The sequence below is a fragment of the Lytechinus variegatus genome, chromosome 7, assembly GCF_018143015.1.
Source record: "Lytechinus variegatus isolate NC3 chromosome 7, Lvar_3.0, whole genome shotgun sequence".
Taxonomy (NCBI): domain Eukaryota; kingdom Metazoa; phylum Echinodermata; class Echinoidea; order Temnopleuroida; family Toxopneustidae; genus Lytechinus; species Lytechinus variegatus.
The window spans coordinates 3,965,892-3,993,178 of NC_054746.1; the positions used below are offsets into that span (position 1 = coordinate 3,965,892).

The 27,287-nt window shown below is 35.6% G+C and overlaps 1 protein-coding gene across 1 annotated transcript in view; it reads right to left on the minus strand.

Moving 5' to 3' along the window:
* Positions 1–241: 241 nt before the first annotated feature.
* Positions 242–27,287, minus strand: part of LOC121418241 (transforming growth factor beta-2 proprotein-like) — a 38,574-nt gene continuing 11,528 nt past the window's right edge. Inside the window, exons 2-4 of the mRNA XM_041611995.1 lie at positions 15,743–16,042; positions 4,191–4,307; positions 242–3,265 (exon numbers count right to left, since the gene is read on the minus strand). Of these exons, the coding sequence (XP_041467929.1) occupies positions 2,769–3,265; positions 4,191–4,307; positions 15,743–16,042 (914 nt within the window). The 3' untranslated portion in view covers positions 242–2,768. The remainder of the gene's footprint in view (positions 3,266–4,190; positions 4,308–15,742; positions 16,043–27,287) is intronic.

Genomic DNA, 27,287 nt, shown 5'->3' on the forward strand with positions numbered 1-27,287 from the left:
GATATCGCTTGCTTAGAAATTACTTCCAGAGTAGATATAATCCAGATTCCTTATTAGACCAACTGTTTTGTTAAGAAGTAGGAAAATCTGCAACCTTCTTATTTGATTAACTAGCATACTCTATTATAGTTGTGTACTGTGCATGTTGCTCCCCCCCCCCCTTCTCTCTCTCTCTCTCTCTCTTCCATATTCTCATAAAATATTTATGAAAGAAAGGTCTGGAAAGTTTTCATTTTCATAGTACATTGACCGACACATTAATTTTAATAACAATTTCAAGATGTACATTAATAATAAGAAATATTACATATCAATATCTATATCCCTATGGGACCATTATCACAAGCAGGAATCACACATCAACATTTTTTCTTTGTATTAAAATTGAATTCATTGAGAAAATATAACAATTTGGGGGAAATGACACACAAGATAGAAATAACAATATCATAGCAGAAAGTTTGAAATTTAAGATGTGTTCAAGTTTATGGTATATAACTTTCTAGCGAAAAAGGTAAATTTGGGGCACCATATAAAACGAGCAGGGCTAGGCTTTCCTTTCTACAGATATGCTTTTATGAAGATCAGGGGAGAGTTTCCATGAAAAGAATTGTTGGATGTTTTATCCGACAGTTATTGGCTTCTTAGCCAATCAACATCACGGAGAGTTGTCCGATCGGACAACTTGGACGAAAATCTTGATTAAATACTCCCTGGGGGTGTATTTAAAAATGATTTATAAAAATCTGAATTTTTACAAAGATCAGAAGTTGAATACAGAAATACTTTTTGGTCAGAACGAAATATATGCCATTTTATTTGCTTTTTTGATAAATAGTGTATAGCGTGAGGCAGCTTCTTAAAACTCAAGAGACTACATACTGCGTTTGCACTATAATAAAAATACACTTTATATAGCGAATACGTCTGAACAATTACTGTTTGTTTTGGGGTGCTTTCTCTAAGCATTCACCAATTCCAATTAGCATTTTAAGACAGAGATGTGCACACCCAATCACATATGAGCCTATGAATTAATAGTACATTTTGAAAGTTAATTAGACAGGAACCATACACAAGAAATGTGAAGTACATTTATCAAAATGGCCTCTCCGTATGTGCCAATGATCGGATGCCTTATATAGCAATACATCTCTCATACAATAATCAAACACATTCACAAACGTCAATTGTGAAAAAAAGATTGATAGGATTATTTTTTGAGTACCAAGAAAAGAAGGTCACCTATCCATGTTAGGGAGGAAAAAACTTAGTCTAATGTAAAATCAAGACAAACAAACCTATATTTTATAAAGATGACATATTATCAACTTACTAAGCATGCGCGATCAAACGTTAAAAAACTATATCGATTTTTGTATGGAATGACTTCAAGATTTTCTTTAAATAGGACTTAGTAGATTAAGAATACATTTTAGAATCTGAGGTAAAGTGATAACATCACCTTTTCCTTAATTATTTCAAAGTAATTCACCGTCATTTCATTTTGCATGCATTGATCAATAGGAGAGATGACTCAAGTCAATAGGCCTATATGGATTTTATCACAAAATAGGTTGAATAGACAGGATTTAACTATAATGATAATCATCATTTTCACTATTTTCATTAAATTATCAGTATTGTAAATCACATAAGATGTTGTTGATTCAAAGAAAGAAAAAAGTAAACCAGAAATATTTGATATTGCGTAGAGAAATATGTGATTATTTTCTTTTTTTACTTCTATTCACATCATAGGCCTAATTATCATTCCTTTGTTTATTGTTAAACTCAAACCAACGCATTCCTTTGAGATTTTCAATGGCCATGTGTGCCAGTGAAAGACAGCTATATTCAACCTCTATGTAAAGTCATGCAAAATAAATATATGATTTTTTTTTCATAAGATTCAAAACACAAACTGTGTCGCGTCTGGTAGCATATAATAATTTAGCGCATCGCTTTTGCAAAAAAGGCGACGAGCTAACAGAAATACATTTTTTTTTAAATTGCAGAACTCGTTGCCAGTGAAGAAAAGTAGCATATCCAGTACAGCATTCCTCATCTCATTAATTTCCTCTGAAATATTCATTTTAAATCTTTGAATTTTATCACTAATTCTAATACATACTGTATGTAATCTTCCTTTAAATTGAAAAAAGACACTTTTACATAAAAGAAAAAAAAATTAAAAACAATATAGATGAATAATCTTTACCCCATAATTGATTTATAACACTAAATAGACAGCATAAAGCTTATTTTTAAGAGAATATTAAGGCCTTTGAAACAATTGACCATGATCATTTTGAGAAGGTCGGCATCTGAGAGGTTTTTATGCCAAGGAATTCCACCATAAAGCATTCGATTTTCACCAAACTATCAAAAAGGCCAAAAAGATATACAAAACTTTGAATGCATTTATACATTAACTCAACTTGTCATAACATATTCACCTGTTTATGGAGTGCCACAAAACGTTCCTTCCATACAATTTGGCAAATAGAATAAGATAAATAGTACAATTTTTCAATATAGAAAAGACAGAAATGATAACGATGTCGTCATTTGCATATGACGTCACATTCAGCACATCTGGGCTGGTGTCCAATATGGTGCACAGTTCAAGCCTGTAGAAAGCACAACATAACAGTCAGGCCTAAGTAGTACCTCCAAAAAGTTGTTTTTTGTTTTAAATAGAGTTTGAATTTACATGGCACCATCTTTCGATGGTCCTTCATGTCCGTCTAGGTGTGTGTGGGGGACTAGCTACATCTACAAGATTCTATAATCATGTTATTGAGTTGCCTGATCTCCGGTCTTCCTCTGTTGTAGAATAGGATGGTTAAAGGTCTGAAGGAATGAGGGGAGCAGCATGGCGAGGGACTCGCATCCGGATTAAGATGTTTGTAAAGCGACAGGACCGACGCATGGGATGTGTCTGCGCTCAAGATGTAGGGACAAGACCCTGCGCAGAAGTTCGGTGAATAGACACGAGGCTGACGGATCCAGTTCCACTTCAGGTCGCGCCGGAAGTTGATCGAGAGCGGGCGAAGACAGCAGTTGGGCGAGTTCTGGTCGCACTGAGAACCGCTGTAGGAAGCGCTTCGACGCCGTCTGACGCTGTTGCTTTCGCCTCCCTTTGAGTGGTTAGCTGGTGCCATAACAACTAACCTAGGATGATTAATACTGGGGAATCCTTCTCCTCTAGGGTTACCATCACCACGTCCATTGTCCATACTTGGAAAGGTTCCTCTTGGATCTGAAACATGAATAAAAATTCACTTTAATAAGATTTTAGGATACTGCACCTTTTCAGCCAATTTTTTTTAGGGGGGGGGGTGATTCCGTAAAATATGATGTTGGTGTCCAGTTTACTGAAGGATTATTCTGCTATAGAGGCCATTTAAATCTAATTAAACATAGGCCTATTGTCTCTCAGTTGGCTACCAAATTGTGATCAGTCGGTCCGTGTTCATTCAATCTCTAGCGTATAGATAGGGGGCCATAAGCCCCCGCCCCCCTCACGAAAAGAAAAGATTCACCGACATCTTATCACATGTACCTTAGCTGATTTGGATGACATGTAGTTCAAAGTTCTCTGTGTAAAGGGAACGCTAAAAAAATACCACAACTTGGCATTCTATTTACAGAATTACCCATTTATTATTTTGATTTCAATAATATTCTAGCCAGAGATTTGAATCACGGTTTATTCACAGTTATTGATAAAGTACCAGTAACATGACTATACACTCTAAAAAAACAAATCAGTAAAAAATGACTAGTTCATAGGGTCAGCTTGGGGCAAATGGTATTCTAGTCGTATCTAACTATTTTCTAGTCATATTTTACTAGAAATGTGACTAGACTATCAGTTGCACCCAGCTGACTACTGGTCTGGTCAATTTGACTGATTTGTTATGAGTGTTTATGCATGGGCTTACAGCACTAATTTTCTTCTTTATATTTTTCATTTCAAACAATTATATTTGCTTATACATATACTTTCATTTGAGATTATGTCCTTTTTATGATTTTCTGATATGAAATATGTGTTATTATTTTGGAATCCAAATAGGAAAATATAACAAATGAAGGGATTGCACCAGAAAATATGACTGTTTTGAAATTATATTCTTTATATCTCAAAATTATAAAAAAAAATTGAAGGCAATTGATTTCACCTGCAAACAAGACGTGCAGTTTATGTTGATCTTTTGTAATAGCAGCAGGCGTGGTAGTAGTGGGTCCCTGCAGATAGTCTCCACAGTTTAGATTCACTTCAAATCCAAGGTTTGATTCTGAGAAATATAAAAAAAACATCAAAAGAATTGGTTTATAGCATACGGCCTGATGATGCAAACTATTGGCTCGTAACCTATAAACACACAACAGTGCACAGGCGGGGGGATTTGAGGTGGGGGGACGATGCCACCCCCCAAAAAAAATTGTTTAGAACCTTTTTTTTGCTTGTCAATTTTGTTTCCTGCATCCCCCCCCTAAATTCAGGTGGAACCCCTCCCCCCCTAAAATTTGGGTGGTCCCCAGAAAAAAATTGGTGGTTCCTCCTAAAATGTTGGTTATAACCTTGTTTTTTTTTTGCTTGTCAAATTTTGTTCATGTGTCCATTCAAAAATTTCTGATGGACACCCCTCCCCCCTAGATTTTTTTGCTTCTGCCGCCAATGCAAGAGTGGCGCCAACGCTATTGATTGAGGGAAAGTAAGATTACCAAAAAGCAAAATTTATTTTCCTAATCTTTCTATTTAAAGTTAATATTATGTTATACGAACAAGTCGTCAATGCATCATTTCTTTTATATTTTTGCTCCAATGTTGTAAGGGGTTGCTTATCTGAATAGCACGCAACAGTAACAATCATTGCTTTAAGTATTGTATACGTATAGTTCCACATGGCGACCTCTAGGACCAGCAATCTTAATTCTGTTAATCATTATTTTTCAATATGTTTGATTGAATTGTCTCAATAGTTTTTTTTTAAGATGAAATGATTTTTACAAGGTGAATTTCTTATCAGCCACTGTCCTTACATAATCTAAAATGCATTTCCCCCATGTTGTTTATGACGTGTGTTTCAGTGTGTTTCATTGATTATCGTTTTTGAATTGTATTGTTTTATCACAGGAAGCCGCTATACAAGCCATGGAATTGAGAATTAGCATTCACAGCAAAAACTGTGGTGTTAACCGGTGTACATAGAGGACCACACCAGTTATTTACACCGGTGTTAAATTGGTGGTGTTAGTTTTACACCTATAGGTGTTATTACAACACCTATGGTTGTTACATTTACACTCTTTGGTGTTATGTTCAATCTCTAGGGTGTTATTTTAACACCTCAGGGTGTGGTCTCTATTAACACCAATTGGTGTCAGTTTTAACACCACAGTTTTTACAGTGTTGCTAAAATACATTATATTCGGGGTTTTTTTTTAGAAATAGTTACAATGCGTGCACTGCACAAACTCTGGGTGTTGATTTAACACCAGCCCGGATGTCCACATCAGAGAAGTGTTAAACAACACCAGTTTCGTTTTGATCTAACACCTATATCAGCATCGGTTTGATTCCAAACTGGTGTTGTTTCAATACTTCTCTGGTGTGGACATAAGATTTCAGGCTGGTGTTGAATCAATACCGTTTGTTTTGCAGTTTGGATTGCCTTCTTTCAACTAGTTTTCAAAATCTTTTCAAAATCTCTCCATCTTTGTGCCTGCCATTTATAATGACATGGCATTGCACCTGTGCCATTCTTTCAGTCAACGAATCAGATTTGTTTATTCCCAAAACACACATTAAATAGCTGCTGAAATATGTACTTTGCGCATCAAAAAGTACATATGAATTCCCATATTTGCGAGATTTTGACCCAAAATAAGGAAAGAGTTCACGGGTCAATGCCATCATTTTTAAAAGAAGAGGAAGAGGACAGGACTAAAGGAAATTGTAATATTTTATTTTTAAAATCTACTTGACGTCATTATTTAACCAAGAGCTAATTCATGAAGTGTTTTAATACAAATTTTTTTTTTTTAGTAACCTTGTAGTTTAAAAAATAGGGAGTATGCGGGTTTTAATCAATATACTTATACTGTCAGTTCAAATTATGCTAATTCAAAATGAAATATATTATACGTACAAAATATATTACTCTTAAATTTGAGGTCTGCTTTTCCATGATACACTTAGGTCCTATATGTTTTATTTCACGTGTCCTACATATTTTTGTCGTAAATCTATGGATAAATATTATTTATATCTCCAATACTGTTTTTTTTTTATCATATAACAGATATAATGATTGTTGAGAAGGTAGACTCTGATACATGATAGTTTGTTCTCTGTCTCGTCTTTCTTTCTTATTTGTAAAACATAATGAAAATATCAATATAACCTTTTTTGTATAGGGATACTCTGTAACAATTGCTTCTGCAGACAAAATGAATAACAAATACTGATTGAATAGATCTGGAGACGTGAATACATTTTTATAGCAGATCAAGGAACTTTGGGTAGACTTTTTGTTTCTTTAAGCACATTAACATGAGGTGTTTTCATAAATGTTTATGACTGTATAAAATCTTGAAAAAAAACACTAAATTACAACCACCAAAATGTCAATAGTCTATACCGAGAGGTCATTTAGCTGTAAATGTGTTTAATAACGCTGACGGATTACAGCAAATACCAGTCATTGAAAGACTACAATATTGCTTTTAAAGGGAAAGTTCACCCTGAAGAAAACTTTGTTGTAAAAATAGCAGAAAAAAATAGTAAAACATATGGGTAAAGGTTTGAGGAAAATCCGTTAAAGAGTAAGAAAGTTATTAGAGTTCAAAATTTTGGATTTGTGACGTCATAAACGAGCAGCTGCCCCATGTGTTATGTAATATAAAATGCAAGAATTTCAAATTTTGTATAGTTCCTGATGACTTAATTTTGTTTCTATTCATTATCGGATGTGAAATGATTTGTCTATTGATACACAAAAGGTACAGTGAAAACCATTTTCTGACATTTCATTGATTTTTTTACCATTCGCTATGTAGGAATGCTGCTCGCATATGACGTCACAAATCAAATAATTGAAATTCGAATAACTTTTTAATTATTTGATGAATTTTTCTCAAACCTTCGGCAATATTTTTTATTATTTTTTCTGCTATTTTTACAATAGACTTTTTGTCAGGGTGAACTTCCCCTTTAACACACGAGCGTACCGATGGGGGATTGTGGGAACTAGATTCCTATAGTTCCACTAAAGGAAAAAACGAAGAGAAGTGAAGAAAAGAAAGGGTGAAATGTGATAAAATTTCCTTGAATATTACGTCAAAATCAAACACAATATTACATTTCAAAGGTAAAATGCCGCATTTTTTTTTATAATATTCAAAATGCCACACTGTAAAAACGCTGTTTAAAAATTTTAAGCAGGTACTTGTTTTAGCCCGTCACTAGAACAACTAAAGTTTAAACGTTTTAAACAACTGTTTAAACTTTTTAAACAAGTTGTTTACAAAGTTTTAGTAATTACAAAAAAAGTTAAAAAAACTTGTTGCTATAGAGTGACAGGTTTACCATGCACGTTGCGCTCTCTAAATCATTGTGGCTCATTATACGCCACTATGTTAATGCATGTCAGTCATTGTCGTACCCCCCCCTCTCTCTCTCTTCTCTCTCTTCTGTATTATCTTCTAATCCTCCTCCCCTACCCTCCACATCTATTTGAATATATATATATATATAATATATATATATATATATATACTTACAAAATCCGAATATGTCATTTTACGTGTTAAAAATACTAAAAAATCCATATACATGTAGGTTTACCCTCCGTGTTCATTGATAACCTCGTTCAAGGAAGTTCTTTTTCAAGAGCACCAAATAAGACGATAATTAGGCCATGCGACCTTGATGTCGCATTGACATTGACACCATATCTCTAAGAAGACGGAAGCAGATGCGGCAATGAGCACCTTGTTTTGTGACCAATTTCATGATATATATTTTTTAGCCAAGTCATACTCGAGGAAAACGTCGATTAAATAAAATTTCCAAAAATAACAGTGATTTGGCAGAAAAAAAACACGCACATCTTGTCTAACTTTGAAAAAAGTTTGAGAAAACTTGAGCCTTCGTATTATTCTTGTTTATAAGATATATGTATGAATCTTTTAACAGCTTCAAATTAATATTGGGCAACACCAGGAAATATGTTTAAAGTGAACACTTTGTTATCAATTGTATTGTTGCATATCGTATTTAGGTCTACGCTTGAATGTTCAACTGTTTTGGTATGTCTGAGAGTTGTTGGGATTAATGTAGTTGAGGTGCGTGTTCTTTTCAGTTATTTGTGCAACATTCCTATCGATCAAATTCTCAATTTTAAATGCCATAATTAAATGTCTCCTTCCTCCTATATCTTTCTCATTCTCTTCTCTTTTCTATTTAAATGTGATACGCAATTTCACCACCTCTTCTTGTATTCACCTAACCCGCCCTCCTTGCGTTCATTCTTTTTTTCTAACGTGTTTTATTTTTGTCCATTGATTATTTGGGATGTGATATTTTTAATATTATTTTCTTTCTTGTGTGTTCTATTCAGTTTGCACTCATACAGTTTCAACTGAATGTAACGGTTGCGTATTTCATATTACCTTCTAGATTTGCAATATGTATCTAACCGTACGAGGGACTGCTACCCTATAGCTCCTTCTCAGTAGTTTCTCTTTTCTCATGTTTTTTCCTTAATCTTGTAATGATTACTTTGTTCATATTTGTTTACTAATTATATTTACATAAATTTTTATGATTATGTCAGATACAAATTATATATAAATAAATCTTTATGATTATGTCATTATTTTGATGAAGTTATATTCTTTGTACTTGTATAATTTTGTAAATATTATTATGAAAAATAAAAGCGTCAGAATCTGAAATAATTCGACACAAAATGCCCCCAACCTCGTACGGAAAATATATCCACATTCATAATTATATATACCGAGAAGATCAAATGTGCACTTCACTGGCTTCTGACGTCAAAACCTCTGGCGGGAAACCGAATGTGATCCCCACTGCAAACCTCGGATTGAAAGTTAGGCCTACTGCAAAATCAGTACGCTTGCACTTATTAAAGGGATGGTCCGGGCTGAAAATGTTGATATATAAATAGAGTAAAATTCACAAAGCAAAATGGTGAAAATTTCATCAAATCGGATAATAATGAAGTTATTGAAATTTAAAGATTTGCATTATTTCGGTAAAACAGTTCTAGGCATGTCTTCATGATTATTCATTAGGTGGGCTGATGATGTCATATCCCCACTTGTTATTTTGTATTTTATGATATGAAATCAGGTTTATTAAAAAATATTCTACCACGAACTAAAACAATTGGATTGACAACTGATTAAGTGAATTAGTTATTTATTGCCACAACTTATTTCATCATAATTGAGGCACATGATTTACACATGTATGCAAAAATGAAAGAACTATTTCATGTAATAACATAAGAAAAGGGAAAGTGGGGATGTAACATCATCAGCCCATTCAATGAATATTCATGACGATGTGCATAAGACTGTTTTCACAAAATATTGATAAACTTTAAAATTCAATAACTTCGTAATTTGTTATCCGATTCTGATGGAATTTTCAGCATTGTCATTTGTGAATTTTACTCTATTTATTTACATATAATTTTTTTCAGCCCAGACCATATATCCCTTTAACATTGTGTTCCGAGTTGTCAGAGACAAGTGGTGTTTTTATAATCTTAAATGTAGAGTTGAAAACGTTCATTCACGACCTTCAACATTTTTCAAATAAATTTGCAGAAATTATTATGATGGACCATAAATACATATATTGGCTTCGGTGAGATACTATTATGGTGTTCATTGAATAGAAACTTAGTGTCACGCCTTTCAGGATGCGGTAGACTTCAATAAAGCGAGAATATAATATGGAACAATTTAGGAGCGATTTTCCATTCCATTGCTTTACAAAGAGTTCCGTCCGTCCTCGCCTTGTATGTATATGAAAACGTGTCAATTGGGTCTTTTCAAAATCGGTGTTCAAATATTTTTGTATCACAATTTGCAGACACTTGACAAATTTGTATTTTGCCGGTCTCGCATATTTGATATGACCAGATGATTTCTATTTTTTATATAAACATACATTTTAGTTTATATAGACTTCCTCACTTTGCCCTGTTCCTTTTGTCTATTCTTACTCCTCGACATTAAACTTGGCCGACACGCTAAGAAATATATGATAGATTTGTGAACTTTTTTTCATTTTTTGTAAATGTATTTCGTGATATGTTGCGTGCAATATTATTACTTTCATATCATAATTTCATGATGAATCTTTCAAATTTGACAATTTGCCTTTGACAATCAGCAGACAACGTCTTTTTTTTCAAAGAAATTGGGGAATTTCCCGGTATCCATGCACGCACCGACCACACTTGACCCCCGGCCGAGTTCAAAGGTCATAAGTCAAGATTCAACGATCAATCATAATGGAACATAGCATAATTCCTTTTTGTGACAGGTTACTACATTAATCAAGTAGCTTTACTTTATTTTCGTCATTTATTTTCTCGTTTCTTTCAGAAAATGTCTGATGAATAAATTTATATAAACAGTAAAAAAAAATGGCACGATGTAACAACAGGTTGTTTAAACTGTTTCGTATTGTTTAAACTTTTTAAACAACTTGTTAAAAAGTTTAAAACAGTTGATTCAAAAGTCTAAAAATTTGTTTAAAAAGTTTAAACAGTAGTTGTTAGAGTGACGGGCTTAAACAACTTGCTTAAAAATTTAAACAGCGTTTTTACAGTGTAGGGTGGCCGTATTGCCATAAACTCCTTTATTCACATTGTACATTTTGTTATTTCTTTCTCCGATGTTGAGTTAAATATATTTCAGTCCTACAAACAATCTAGCAATCTCAACAGTTCCATCCCAAGTCATGTACTATTACTCATCTGGCCAGGGGCCCGTTGCAGAAAGAGTTGCAATCAATCGCAACTCTAAAAATCATGCGCAAGTCCCAAATGCGCGTTGTTGATTGATCGAAAATCAAATTGCGCATGATTTTTAGAGTTGCGATTGATTGCAAATCTTTCTGCAACGGGCCCCAGCATAATGCAACATTCTGATCTATGTAGTCTTGTAATAAAGACCCAATGATAACAACAATTAATTACTCAATACATTAATACCACACTAATTGTTACCAAGTAGCTAAACACTACTTTCCTCTCAAAAAACATTTTACTTTCTCTGTATATGAATGAAATTATTGACTAATTTTCATTCCCCTGTATTATTGATGGCAATATAATAAATCAATATATATTTTTCTTAATAATGGGATGATCCGGGCTGAAAATAGTTATATCTGAACACATAGAGTAGAACTCACTGGGCAAAATGCCGAAAATTTCATCAAAATCGGATAACAAATAGTGAAGTTATTACAGTTTAAATTTAGCAATATTTTGTGAAAACAGTCGTCATGAATATTCATTAGGTGGGCTGATGATGTCACATCTTTCCACTTTCCGTTTTCTTATGTAATTTCATAAAATGGTAATTTTTCTTTATTTCATACTTGTGTGAATAATATGTCTACATTGTAATGAAATAAGTTAGGTGGGCTGATGATGTCACATCTTTCCACTTTCCGTTTTCTTATGTAATTTCATAAAATGGTATTTTTTCTTTATTTCATGCTTGTGTGAATAATATGTCTACATTATAATGAAATAAGTTAGGTGGGCTGATGATGTCACATCTTTCCACTTTCCGTTTTCTTATGTAATTTCATAAAATGGTATTTTTTTCTTTATTTCATGCTTGTGCACGTCTCCATTATAATGAAATAAGTTGCAGCAATAAATATCTAATGCACTAAATCAGTTGTCAATCCAATTTTTCTAGTTCTTGGAGGAAAAATTTTGAATAAACTTAATTTCATATAATAAAATACAAAAAAATGTGGAGATGTGACATCACCAACCCAAATAATGAATATTCATGACGACTGTTTTCACAAAATATTGCTAAAAAATTAAAATTCAATAACTTTGTTATTTGTTATCCGATTTTGATGAAATTTTTGGCATTTCGCGTAGTGAATTCTACTCTATTTATTAAGCTTAACATACTTTAAGCCCAAACCATCCCTTTAAATCTAGTTATTTATAACACACAGTGTATGAGAGATCACCCAAAGCGTTGATCAATTCGTCCCCCCTTTAAATGATAAAACAAATAATACACAGTGCTAAGGACATGAGAATGCGTTATGAACTAGAGCATCACCCTAGCTAGCCTGCAAGCGCACCTCACCTGCTTCTTAAGGATCATTACCTCATGGTATCAATATTGATTTATATAACTTGATAAAAATATCCCCGGGCCTATTATGAATAATATCCATTGTCACTCAGAGCCTGCTGATATCACGCCGGAACAGCAGCGAAGGAATCGCGTGTTTCGATAACTGTATCCAGAGAAGCACTGTAGAATCCCTACAGTGCACAATAATTTTCTCACGGCCAAGGGGAGTTTGCGGGAATAGCGGTGCTACAGGGTGTATAACTAGGGCAATTGTCTTTATTTCTTGGTTTCATGAAGTTACACACGTATAGGAGAGGACATGTCGACGGCCATTTATGATGAGGAAGGCTTGTGAAGTTGTTGCATTTGTTTTTGTGTATGCGGATGGAAGCAAATATGCATTTCTCGTTCATTGTTAATTAGTTGACTGACTAGACAAAGAGGGATAGCAGTTTCATCAAAAAAATAATTGTCACATTTTCTTCCTATCATGGATTGATAATATCGAATTCCTTTAAAATCATGAATACGACACGGATCTCACAACCTCCTATGATGATATGAAACTGAGAGAGGTGATGGAATCATCTTTAATCTGTCTGATTCACCTGCCGTCATCTCATTGTGGCTTGGCAACCATCAATTTGTGACCACAGATATATAATAATGGAGAATGATTTGATGTTGATGGTGAGACCCCCCCCCCCCCACCCTTCCCTCCTCGCTGGAAGCCCCTCAATAATCATGTCACCATCAGGTAATTGTGGGAGGGGTTATCCCCTGATCATCCGTCACCGATTCATTATCACATACCAGACTAAAGGAAGTGGCAGACCAAAGACCTCCCAAAGAATCAAGAATGTTTCTAATTTTAGACTGACAGAAGATGTAAGGAGCTCGTATAGGAGCATGATGGGGGTCGGGCTCTCCAAGTTTCTTCCATCAGAATAGCGGTCTTTTTATTAACTTTGCTCATTGGTTGTTGTTGTTTTTTACTCCAAATTTGTCGACTTGAACCCGTGCGCTTAACCATTATAAGATATGAAATTATTTGCCTCGTTTTCATGTGTAAAAAAGTAATAGTTACACTTGACAGAGAATTTATATCACCGCTAGATATTCAAATCACAATATTCATGGTTCAGAGAAAGCGGACTTCCCGATGACCCCTTCCATCCGATGATGACCCGAAGGGAGTAGATCCTTGCGATCCTTGTCCAAGTCTGCATGTGCCACATCTTTTCATTCAATCGATGCCTTCTCCGATCCCCCATTCATTGCCCGGTTTCCTTGCGAGTCCATGTGTACATGCCAATCGCGATCTAGACACGTAGCTGTCATCAGAAATCGGTGTCGTCACAAATAGCAAGATGAGTAATGAACGCGGATTGCTGCCAGTCTGTGACACAGACTGATATAAACAGACCAATTACTCAAGCAGCCGTGGCGTGCATGACTTGGTCATGATCCAAGACCACGTGGTCCCCTGGGCATCCACCAATCAGCGTCGCGCCATCGTCAGACAAACATTATGACCATTGACCCTGCCCTCTCCCCTCCTTCTCTCTGTCACCGAATCCCTTTAATCGCATTCTGTGTTATATCATGGAGCTTAGCTCCATCATGTCCATGGTTAAATGTTGCAAATGGTTTTGTAAACAAAAATACAGGCGTTCGAGATACCATGGACCTACACCGAGAGATGATCTGAAGACTCGCGCCAATTGCACACCTTTTTTTTCCTCAGACATTGCACATTTACAGATTCAAAGTAAATATGTCGAATAACACTGACAAATTTGCATAAGACGAGAAATCAGGCATGCCCAAGAAAGGAAACATAATTGGAAAGCGGAAAGTAGAAAAATATCAAACGATGATTACCATTAATGTACTACTTGTATTAACTATCGAAGGATCGAAGATGGTGAACTTTGGCCGTGCACCTTTGTCTTTATTTCATGAACATATTAGTTTTTGAAACATTGACTATAGTATAGTGTGCAACCTGGCAAATTTCAGTCATGTTTATCGAATATTTTCTCCGTTGCAATCACGGGAGATTTAATCGTTCAAAGAAAGATGGAGATTTACGGGTTTGTTTGTGTGTTAGGGGTAGGCCTACTAACCTATGAATTTCCATATCTCATAATTTTCCCCATTGACGAAAGTGAGTCACTAATGTGACAGAAGGTTCTTTGAACATGTTGAAAACACAACCCAACAGACCATTCTCTCTTTTAATAAACTTGGTAAATGAATATTTTTTTTTACTTCTCTTCATTTGCTGAGATATTTATATTACGCCCCCTTATCATGTTGACAACAAATTGGTATATACTGACTATCAAGGGAGTTTTTGAGAATACGGTATAATTATTCGAGTAGCGATATTTTCCCCCAAAAAAATCAGCAAACAAAAATGTACATATTTTTTAACAAATCTGCGGTCGCATATACTTTGTTCATCCTTAAATTGTTGAAAAAATATTTTTACTAAACATATCTGACAAATCTCGTCAGTTAATTTATTTTTCAATTTTTACACCGAAGATGTCTATATAGCGACACTTTATAAAAAGCAATATTTGTATCGTATATTCACGTCTGGAAATTACACTTGCCAAGCACTCTTAACAGTACTGTCAAAGATTCCCCAAGCCTAAATTCTTTTCAATTCAAGTTTAAAAAGTTTCTCCAAGTTACTCGTTAGTGTTTTTTTTACTCTCCATCACTCATACATTATATTTTTTTCAAATTGTTTTACTCAGCACTATACCGTGACTTATGATTTTTTTTTTCCTGTTGATCTGTGATATTCGCTGTGAGAGCCGGGGCAAGAATCTCAAAACCATTGATCTCGCTTTTTTTTTCATTTTCTATTTCTTTCTTTCTTTTTTTTAAACCATACATTCAACTTGATTCATGCTCAAATTTCTCCAATGTTGTATTTGTGTTTTGTTTACATTGTTCATACGAATATGTAATAGGAGGCTGTATTCTGCAAGCTTTGCTTTTTAGCAGCTTCACCCGTTTCCGACCTGATACATGGTTTTTGATTATTATAATATAAAGTTTCCTTGTTTTATTGATTAAAATTATATCAAGATGCATGTAACAAAAATTATTATAAATGATTGTTGAAATGGAAAATAAATGAAATGTGAAATGAAAAATGTATTCAGACTTTGTGCTCCATTAATTGGTTGTTGTATAATCATATTTAAATGCATTTTATTTTTTATTGAACTATGTATTTTTAGAAACGTTGAATAAAGATATTATTTGGAGTCGGTCATCCAAAATAACTTTCTTTGAAATCAAATATTGAATGAGATGGACTCACCTGGGTCAGCTACCCATTCTCTGACGACATCAGTGACGTCATGAGCGAGCCATCCTTCTCTGGTGGTTGATACAGTCCAACTTGTCAAAAATCTCCTGGTCGGTTCCTCTGTACTGTTATATGATGGTATGAGTTGAAAAAGGTCGATTTGCTGTTCAGTATCCTTCATTTCATTAGGAACCTGGTAAAGTCTAAACTCGGCCTCGGACACTTCGTCCCCTTGACTGTCGTCTTCGAAAGACGTGAGGTCGAATCGGAAAAACTTGGAAAGTTTCTTGACTGTTGCATAATTTCCAATATCTATTGATAAAGAGAAAGGAAACGAAATTAAAAAATAATTAGAAATTAAATTAAGCCTTATAAAATCATGCGTTAACCCTTTCTTTTTATATCATGTATAATTTTCAATCATATTTCATGCATTTTGAATTGGATTTATATAAAAAAAATCCCAAAGCTCAAAAATAAATAGTATGACTAAGGATAAATACATATTCGGGTACGTTGAATGGTTATTCTTTGGTAATCACTAATTGGTTTGGAGGCTTCAAGTATACCTTACAACTGACATAGCATCGCATCTGCTTGTTTCAACCCACTGAATGTGCCCAGGGGGCAATCCTGAGGGCCGGGGGCACAGTACCCCCCCCCCCCCTTTCAACTTCACTCCGCCGCCCCTGAATGTGCCTTTATTCTTCTTTTGAAGCCACCCACCCCGTTAATATAAGTTACAGTGCTCCTGTACGATTCATCTCGATCAGGAAGGAGAAAGGACTGTCAAGCCGAAAGTTTGGTAACATGTTTCCTATTCTGGCAGAATGCAATCCCCAGCGCGCAAGCAATTTTAATGCATTCAGTATAAAAATGGCGACTTTCAGCCTTTCAGAAAACTAAACGAAATGTGAAATTGGGCGGTTTGGCACTAACAATACCAAGGTGCGACTCTGCTCCAACCATTCCGTGTAACCTTCGATTAATAAACGGCGGGCAGTCAAAGACCTGGATAGCCAGACAGCAAGAAACGACCGAGGGATTACAATAACGAGCGGTAATGATATTGGTCGGTATAAGATTATTATGGATCATCTAGGGGGTTCAATGCCCCCGCATTAATCATTATAATAAAACGACTTTTTGGTGATTTACGACAGAGGTCTAAATTAAATGACATATTCCACATGTGAGTTGTTAAATTCATTAAGAGAGTTCAATGACCATCGTCTAAATCAAGATGTTGTCGCATCCCGGGGGGGGGGCCACTTACATTGACGAGTGGATACCATGCGCGACCAAAAAAACACGTAAAAAGGATGTCTTTTTCACGATAGGGTACGTTACGTACGTAACGTGATAAGGGTGTCAAAAACACAAAAATAATGAAAAAAGGGTATCTATTTCGATAGGAAAATTACGTGTTTAAAATGTTTTATAAAGGATGCCGTTTTTGCCCCAACACTTCGTGTTTAGAGTCCAATTTGAGCGAGATGTAGAAGGTGGGGTCGTACTAAACCAAATAAGGTAAAGCCGACGACCGAAGGACCCGTAACAATAAAACATTCATGTTCTTGTTTAGGGGTTCATATCAGAGAATATTTGCCTAGAGTATCGTTTTGTTTCCAATACTTATTAAAGGTAGGGTTTCACACACCAATACTTGTTAAGGGGTGCATTTTCAGAATATGGAAATTACGTGTTTAGGGTGCTTTTCGAGACCCCATGGTCGCGCATGGTATCCACTCGTGAATGGAAGTGCCCCCCCCCCCCGGGTGTCGCATTCTACCAGCAAGTAATCCCTTCTGCGTCTGTGCATGTTAGGTAACGTAACACAGCCATGAAGTCAATTCCTCAATTTTCACTTACTTTTCACAAAAAAGTTATATGCACAATTTAGTCACATGAAAATGAGAGAATCGATGATGTCCCTCGCTCACTATTTCTTTTGTTTTTTATTGTTCGAACTATACATTATTTCAATTTTTGAAGATTTGACAATAAGGACCAACTTAACTGAACCATAAAATGTTATAAGCAATGGTAATTCAACATGTTCAGGTAGAAATAGAAGTTTGTTTCACAGACAAAGATGAGAAAATTGTAATATTTTATATTTCATATAATAAAATACAAAAGAAATAGTGAGTGAGTAATGTCATCACTTCCCTCACTTGCATACCGACTGGGATGTGCATATAACTGTTTTGTGAAATTAATCGAAACTTTAAAATGTAATAACTTTCTTATTTTACATCCGATTTTGATGGAATGTTCAGTGTTATGCTTGTTGGATTTTTCTCTTTTTATTCAATTCAAGTTTTTGGTGGGGTTTACTTGTCCTTTAAGTTTAGGGCGACTTTAATCATGTTAATAACGACTGGTGATTCTATACGCGCTAAATAATCAGCGATGGACATTTAATGGTGAGGATGTCATTTACCACAAGAAAGGCTGCACCCTTCGAGGGTTTTTTTTTCTTGGAAAAAAAAGTATGTAAATTATTGTGTAGCTGATCTCTGGATATTTAATTGTGCGCTTCATGAGGAGATTTCCCAAAGGCTTGCAAACCGATCAGCTAGCTATACTGTCCAGGTTGGGAATACTCTTGATGGCAATACACAACCCATAGGCTATGATGGATCATTAGGTCCATATCTGATATAGATCACAGAGAATGGCGGATGATGGCGACGTGTTATAACACACGTTATCTCGTATATCTTGTTCACACCCCTATCCTTTCAAAGATCGACGACATGCTATATCGACAGCACAGTCTCATTGGTGAAACCGTCTCCAAACCGATCACGTTATAACCAATGACATACCATCGATAGTTTTGGAGGCGGTTTCATCGGAACGACTGTAACTCAAGTAGCCTTTGTATTGGACTATATTATGTTGTTTATTATTGCATCGTTCTATGAAATATATTTTGAGTTCCAGGTGGGTGTTTCATAAAGCGGTTCGTTAGTTAAGAGCGACTTTAAGAACGACTGGTGATCCTTTCTTGTGGTAAATGGTACATTGAATTGGCGATGGTTTAGCGCGCAAGAAGGGTTCAGCAGCCGTTCTTAAAGTCGCACTTCACTTACGACCAGCTTTATGAAACAGCCCCCAGAATCTCTCTGACTATCATTATGCGGTTAGATCTCAGATAATCTCTATCTAATTAAGTTCATTTTAACAAGATTATAATGGGCTTTACCGTGATTATCATTGATGGAACAGTCAAGCATGTGAATAGTGAATGCCATGCCTCATCGTCGGGAACACATTCTGTATCTTGCCATTCTCAATAATATCTTTAATAGTCATGAATGCCTACGCACTAACGTCTCACGAAATGTTCAATTTATGCCATTATGATAGATTAATATTTTCCTTTTATTCTAATTATCAATATTACTTTTTATTTAAGTTTTTAAAAAATAATCTTTTGAAAAAAGGTGACCATTAGAAATAATTCCCTCACGTACAGAATAAGTTATCCCTGGCTGGTTCAGGGTATATCCAAGCTCCTTGGTATATCGCACGCTACATAACTTGAACTCTTGCACCGCGGCATGAGAATGCAATAGTCGAATTCCAATGGAATGGATCGCGGCGCCGTCTCACAACCCGGTGATAGTTCTTGATGATGACCAGCATTCGGGTGTATATCAAGTGCTACCGTATACCCCAAGTGTATATGAGTATGAAATGCTATATGATTACTGGTGGATATTACTTTAGGGGTGATATTTTCACCTGTAATGCAAGATAAGACATGTGTTTATCCATCATTATGGGATGTGCAGTTGTATGCCCTCATTCGTCACTGCCGTATCCCAGGCATATTTGATTTAACATTGCACCATTTCTTGTAGTATGGAAAGTCAATACCTGGAAAGTGCAGAGCATTAATGATTATATGTATTGTTGATTATTGTTTTACGGACGTGCCAACTATCACGTATCATGATTGAACTTTTGGACGATCAAGAGCTTTAAAAAAATGTTTAGCAAACACCAAATTTAAAAACGATAAAAAAGGCAGGTAAAAAACAAATCAAATACAATTTTCAAAATGATACGATCTATGAAAAAAAATGAAACAAAAGTGAAGGGGAATGGTAACAGCATTTATTCCGTTTAAGACCTTGCAATGTGCCAGGACATTAATGAATTCAAACTTCTGATAAATATAATTTTAAGGACATATTTTCTATCCATACATTTTCAGCAAAATGTGTTTCAAATTGTAAAAAATAAAACCATTTTGATCCAATTTTTTTTCATCACTGAGAATTCATCTGCGATTATCTGACAATATAAGTCCTACTCAGAAACGGGATGAAATTGAGCATACGCAGCGACATAGGAATCTGGAGACCATGCCTGTTAGAAACCATGGAACATCTGGCGTGCATTTCGGTCTGTTTTCTCAAGAAATTCAATTCGATGAACTTGGGAGTTTGGGGTCGATTTAGAACAAGGCTGTTGAAATTCCCGTAGAAAGCAGAGCAATTTGAGAAAAGGCTTGTTTTTGCTGCTCTATGCGTCGGTTACAAAGTAATTGTCCGTGTACTTGATGAAAGAATCCTCTTGATCGTCCTAAGATACACAAGAACTGAGGAGCAATTCACGAAGGGTTCTGTCAGTGGTTTTTCACTGACTAAGTTGCTCTGAACCAATCAGATACAAGGATTTACAGTAGCTTATAACATCTGTCGGTTAAAAATTCACGGACAAAACTCTCGTGAAACAATCCTCAGGTTTCATCACATTTATAGGAACAAAATCTGAGCATTAACTATTCTATGCAGCTGTGACTGCTGGTAACACGTTCTAAATTCTAAATTGAAATTTCGATAATATCGACAAACTTATGATATAAGATAGTATTTCTATTTTTTGGGGGCGGAAAAAATACATTATAAGTGTTGGATAAATAATGATTCCAGTTAGAGCCAGCATGCTTTTCGTTTTTAAGGAGATTTTTTTTTTGACACATCTTGTGCCATCCTCTGACATTTCATTAAATCTGTAAATAGTAAGCCTATACACACATGACACACTAGGTGATCGGAAACTGCAACTAAAAGAAATATGACTTTCAATGTTAAACAACAAACAAACATTAATGAAATGTAATTAATGCGGTTTTCGGAAATCCTAGGTCTTTTTACCACATCTTTAAACCAATGTCAATGGTGGTTATGTCATGATGTCATAGATACGCTATCTACGTCATCTGTGACGTCACAACTATCATTCATTTAGACACGTGCTTTGCCAAGGCAAATCCTGTATAGCGACTTCCATTTTCCGTACATAATATCATCCAATAATGAATATCTACATCTAGCCACTAACCCGTCTCTGTGGTCTTATACTGTCGCCTTCATGTAAACGCCTTACAAACAACGCCTTACAAGAGTTGTTCGTAAGAGCGCCATACGAATTTTCGGTCGTCAGGTGTTCTTACGAACGCTGTGAGAGCCCTTTATGAACAACCTAAGGTGTTCTGACGATCATCGTAAGAATTCAAGTGGCTCTCGATCCTACAAAAATTTGAATGGTTAGTACGATGTTCTTACGATACATAAGGCCGCCACACGAAGAGAGGGTTTTTGTACGACGTTAGAAAATCTTGGAAAGACCACCGACCAAGCTGCGAACTTACGAAAGGTCTGAAAATACGGGTTTCGTATATACGGCATTCTTAAGATTTACGAAATAGTCTTTAAAAAATCTTCGCGTGCGGTGTTCGTAGCAGTTCTTAATGGTATTTGTGACCGAGCCATCTAAGTAAATTATTTTAGAGGAAATCGGGAATCAAAACAACAACATCTCAGCAAAACATACTTCATAATAATTGTAATGATCTAGAATCATTTTGTTGTTGTTTTAGCGAGTTACAGTCTAGAATCAACACATTTAACTGTTTTAGTTTTGGGATTTAATTTTGTGTGACTTTAATAACCGGAAGAAACATTGTAATGGTTCATTCATAACTGAAAGTTTGCCCGTGTTCTGTCTCCGGATATTGTCTCCGGAATTTGCCACATTTAAAGAAAGAATCACTGCTTTCCATTCCAAAGAAAGGAGAAGAACATCATGAAGCCAAGAAAGTTTCCGCGTGGGCCCAAACCCGCCAAAGATTTCACGGAAATAAAACTATATCAAAATAAATCATATTTTGATTCCACGACCGTAAAGTCTTCTTCTCGCTATTCGTTTTCCTTAAATGGCCCAAAACGCTTACAACAAGAAAATAGACTACATCAATGTATAAAATGAAATTTACAATCCTAAAAGCTCAGGACTTGTGTAAATATATAATAATAGGGAGAATGGTATAGGACTGAGGCGATACTATTGATTAATATCAATGGAGGAACCATTAAGGAAGAATATACAAGGGGCCCTTTGCATAAAACTTTTTACCTGAGAAATCTCGGGTTGTTTTTACCGGAGTTTTGGCCCTGCATGTGTTACAGTCAATGGCAGAAATAAGACTAACCTTAGTTTTCAGTTTTTACCAGAGTTTTCTCAGGTAAAAAGTTTTGTGCAACAGGCTCCCTAGGGTGTTACTGTTCACAACACACTAAAACCATTTTCACGAGTAAATTGGAGCTTTTGAACAGTGTAAATTACTTATTCACATAGTCCACTATGTTTTTTATGTTTATTTTTTTTAATATGGTCCCTGTTTAGGCTTTGACCATTTCAAAGTATCCTCGATGCGTTCACCTTTATGTTATTTCACTCTTCTTATGTGGGGTGGGTGCTTTATGTTTATTCATCGTAGTTTTTAAGATATGGATTATATTTCACTGCAATATTTGTTAATATCCGACTGAATGTTTACTGCTGAGCATTTTCGAAGCGTCATTCCAGCAGCTATACGCTAAACATTAAAAATGCTGAAATGTCTTATGAGTGAAAGGGGAGCCCATACGGGGGCTGTTGTGAAGGCGGCGTGTACCTAACGAGGACACGGTCGAGCCTCAGGGCCTTCATCTATCATGGTTCTCCCTAGAGACATTACACCTGTTTGAATCAAAATTATGGTGTCGTGCATTCCCTCACTCTTTTTAAGAGTCAAATTCACGAGCATTGCACCCCTATTGTCCCCATCAGTGAAACACCGAACAAGAGATTGCGCGGGCATATTGCGTCCTCTTGAAGTCATTCTGACCATTGCATTATAGCCTACATTATTGTGATGAGTTAAGTTTCAAACAATGAAAAAACATGAAATAAACTTAAGGAACTGTTGCTGAAACACTGAGTGTTAAAATAACTTGGTTTATAGAATATGATGCGGCAAGTGAAGCTGACATAGGCCTATTTACACCAATCTCCAACAGCGTACACATCTCACAACATACATCAAAGGACGTTTTTGGCTTGTATTTTTATGGGGGTGGTCTCATCAGCATAACTTGATAACGAATGAAGTGCTGAGTTCAGTAAAAACTAAATTAAGAAAAAAAAAAGTAGCCCGCGAGTCCCAAATCGTGCTTTTACCATCTGCGTCGCTTGTAGGGGCCTACATTGATTTTTAGGCCTATATATATTTGTTGTTGTTTTTGTTATGAATTTCCTGGATAATCCTTGACTAACGTATTCTTAGGAAGTGTTACGATCGTTCAAGGGCGGTCACTAGACCTCTCCACTCTCCCCTGTTATCCGTGGGCGATAACTGGTTCAACAAACGATCCATCAAGTTGTCCAACTTCACAAGCAACTATCCTTCCTTTAGAAAAAAATATTGTCCATTTTCGTTTGTTCATGACTTGTCTGAAAGAATTCCGTTTTGCATCTAGCAAAATATTACAATAATTATCAGAAATATGTTAACATTGACCTCATCGTCATCAGTCAAGACTGTTCATGTTTACTCGGCCTAAAACTTACCTCGAGTTGAATGCAATACATATCGCTGAAATTACAAGATTTCATAGCTCTTTGAGGTTTAAAGAATTTGATCTCATACTGACCTTAACTAAGTGCTATACTGTATTTAACCCCCTTTTAAACATCCAAACCCCCTCAAAGGGCACTGGGTACGCCCCTGTGTGCATTTTAGACTCAGTCACGTTTCTTCAGCATTCATTGCTCCTGTCACATTGTGTTCGGATGCCTAATCAATAATACTACAGTTTCACAAGTGTTTGTGCTCCCTAGGTAATACAATCCCCATTGCTTTGCCACTGACTGACTGAGCAAAATATATTACTTGGGTGGGTTTATTCGAGAAAAATGATTCCCTAGATTCCTCCCCCATTTACCCTCAAGCACTTTCGCCGAGTTTATCTCATTTACTGACTAAAATTGCCTATTTTCATTTTAAAAATTTACTCCTGAAATGAGAAATATCGCTTGTGGTATTTCTGTACGATGTCAGTTTGTTTGATTTTTTTTTCAGCCGAGGTGTTATATTTCTCCCTTGTAATGATTCGGAATGATTGGTTGACTTGGGGAAAAAAGTTAATTCGAAATTTAGAAAGAAAGCAAGCAACATGAGAAGGATGTCATTTGTTGTAAACACCCTCTTGATGTAATAAAGAACGTTTTTATTTAAAATCATACTTCTCACGTATCAAGGGGCAGTGAACCTAACCCACAACTTATACAGATGAAATATCTTCACGAGCGAAAATGCTCCTTTGCCGCCAAACGTACGTTTTATCGTCTGCATTTTGATCTCACCTGCAAACCTGGATACGAATTTTAGATTGACTTCGACAGAATTCGGTTACGTTCGGAGATTTTAGGCGGAACATTATTTCTCTTCAAATTATCATTTTAAGTATAGGCCTATCTGATACAAAATGACATATGATAGTTAATCGTTAATTCGTAAGAAGTAACAAGAACTACTTCAGGGACTTTTCTACCAAATTTTATTATGACAGTTTGGCTAACCTTCATTCACTTGGCATGCTTGGTGCCCTTAATTTGGAAAAGAAGACCCCCAAACGTCCATGCTCCCAACAAAACTTAAAGCTCATGATATCTTTTAGAAAAGATAATATTTTATTTAGTAATTTGTGACCATTAAATCATGAGCAATCAGGTCGCATTAAACAAACAGATCAATTTGTTAATTTGATCATACGTGCTAAAGGACAGTGAAAGGTAGCAGATTTTAGCAACTGTAATTTCATTTGTGAGCAGATATTTTGTATCTAACTTACGTACTGTCAAAGGGCAAAGATACGCCATGATCCCTCTCTTTTAAACTGAGGCGTACGAGGTGTAGTTTTGCTCAGTGCCCATGCTCCCTTTTTCTTTTTGAAAATTATCTTTGGGGATTGGATAGGTGGCAAATTGTCTTCTCTTTCTTAACGCTCTATGTAACTTTAATAAAAACAACTGGATATGGTATAAATACAAGGCTGTCATATAAATATTATTCGTTCGTATTGTTCGCTTGGTAACAAGTGCGATGTATGATATCTCACACTGTAAACAAATCACCAATGTCAAATCAATACACTCAAACACTTGTGTGCTTTCAAACTCGTTTAGCGTGCCTTGCATCATGATACATACCAATGTGACAAAGTTTGTATCCTAAATTGCCTGAATATAAATTAGCTTTGCTTTCCCTGCAGCATGCATGCCACCGCTTTGTGATTGTCTATGAAGGCATATACGCCTTTGTATTATTTCATTTCAATTATTATTTTTTGTGGGAATCATTGAACAAAAAACGTATAATTCAAACAAAAGTGAAGGGGTGGTGCTACATGGAAATGCACCCTATCATTTTGTATGTGCATGGAAGAGGGAGGGGGCTTTGCCCCCCCCCCCACCTAGTGGAAATAGAACAACTTACAGAAACTTCATATAGATTATATATCTAACAACACAACCCTGTACATGTTTTATTTTGTATCTGAAAGCTGGATAAGTTAATGGTTAGTGATCATAAACACACTTTATTATCCAGGACAAGCTACAAATTGATAAACTATGCTGAAAACCCTGAAAATTGCAAATGTATTTTGCGAGTTCGTAAATTGTACAGATTGCCATCGTGTGCCTTAATTCAAGGTTCAAATTCTTCCGAATAACCCATCGGTTTTGCATTCATTTGAGATTGATAAACTTAATACTTTAATATCATGGAATGGATACCCCTAATAACATGTTCGTTGTTTTTTTTTTCGTTCCATTCATCTCAATTCAATTATTGATGATATTCCCTTAGCAATCATAAAAGAACCTTCAAAGTACACTCTCTCCTTGAGGAATCAGAGATTTAATTTTCCTTCAGCATTAAAGAAACGAAACTCGGTCGTTCTGTCATGGGGAACTAACTTCATGATTGACTAGGTATATATGTAATGTCATTTCATGGGATTCGGGGAGAGTATGGAATAAAAACCTGCATTAATCACTTGATTAGCCTTGCCATATACATGGTAAGGTTTCCAATTTATTCAATATATTCCATTCATTATTCAATAAAATATATCGTTACTTTGTGATGTTTGTCGTCCTTCGTCAAAACATTCAATGCGATAGACACACTATACCACCAGCATGTATTATCTACTGAAATAAACTAAGAGTGGCGTTTTCAGGGGGGCGTGGTACGAATTTTATCAACTTGTCTTAAATATTTAATTTATTCATTGCATCACTTTGAGCAAATTCGTCTTTAACCCCCATCCCCCCCAAAAAAAAGAGAGGGAGAGAAAGGCACTTTCTTGACTATTTTATTGTAATTTCATCTAACCTGTCATAAGTAAAGTACACATGCAAGCTATATACATTACCAAAATTCATAGGATCATCTGCACTGTGGAGAGTAACTTTCTTTACCCTTTGTGCATCCCTTCATACTCCTCAAGGTGCGTGTCAGTATTGCGTGTAACTTCCCCGGTAACTTTTTCTTTTTTTATACCCGACTTTTGTAACCTCGCAAAATATCATATACCAATAACTTATGACACCAACAGGTGCCCATTTGAACACAGTTAGGTTTGAAATTTGTGCAAGGGAAGTTATATGATTCAATTCTTTGATAATCCCCCGGATAATCCAAAGTGATTATTTTCTTTGAACAATAACACGCTGATCATGCAAAGAACTCCTGTACAGTATCTTGGTATACATCCCACAAAGGAGGAAGCACGTTTTCAGAGGTAGATTTCACAATTATGAAATATGTTTTTACTATGAATTTGATACTACTGGCAAGAGTGGAATCTCATCTCGAATTCGAAAACCAACAGCTAAGCAAATCGCTCACGCATAGCATGTTACAAATTATGTCAGAAACGATTTGCGCAGAAACTCACGTGTGAATCTGAATACACTCTCATTTGAGTGAGAATCTAACAAAGAATGCAAAAGAAATGCTAATAAGCCAATCGTCGAATAAGCACGGTCAACGTATCTCGAACCAATCTTGTCCCATTTTTTCCCTAACCTGGTTTTGACATATAAATTTCAAACTCGTCTTGCCCATTAATGCGTGAAGTGTTCGTCTTCCGTCTCATGTTATTCTTTATTCATTCATTTTTGTAATTATTAATATTTGACG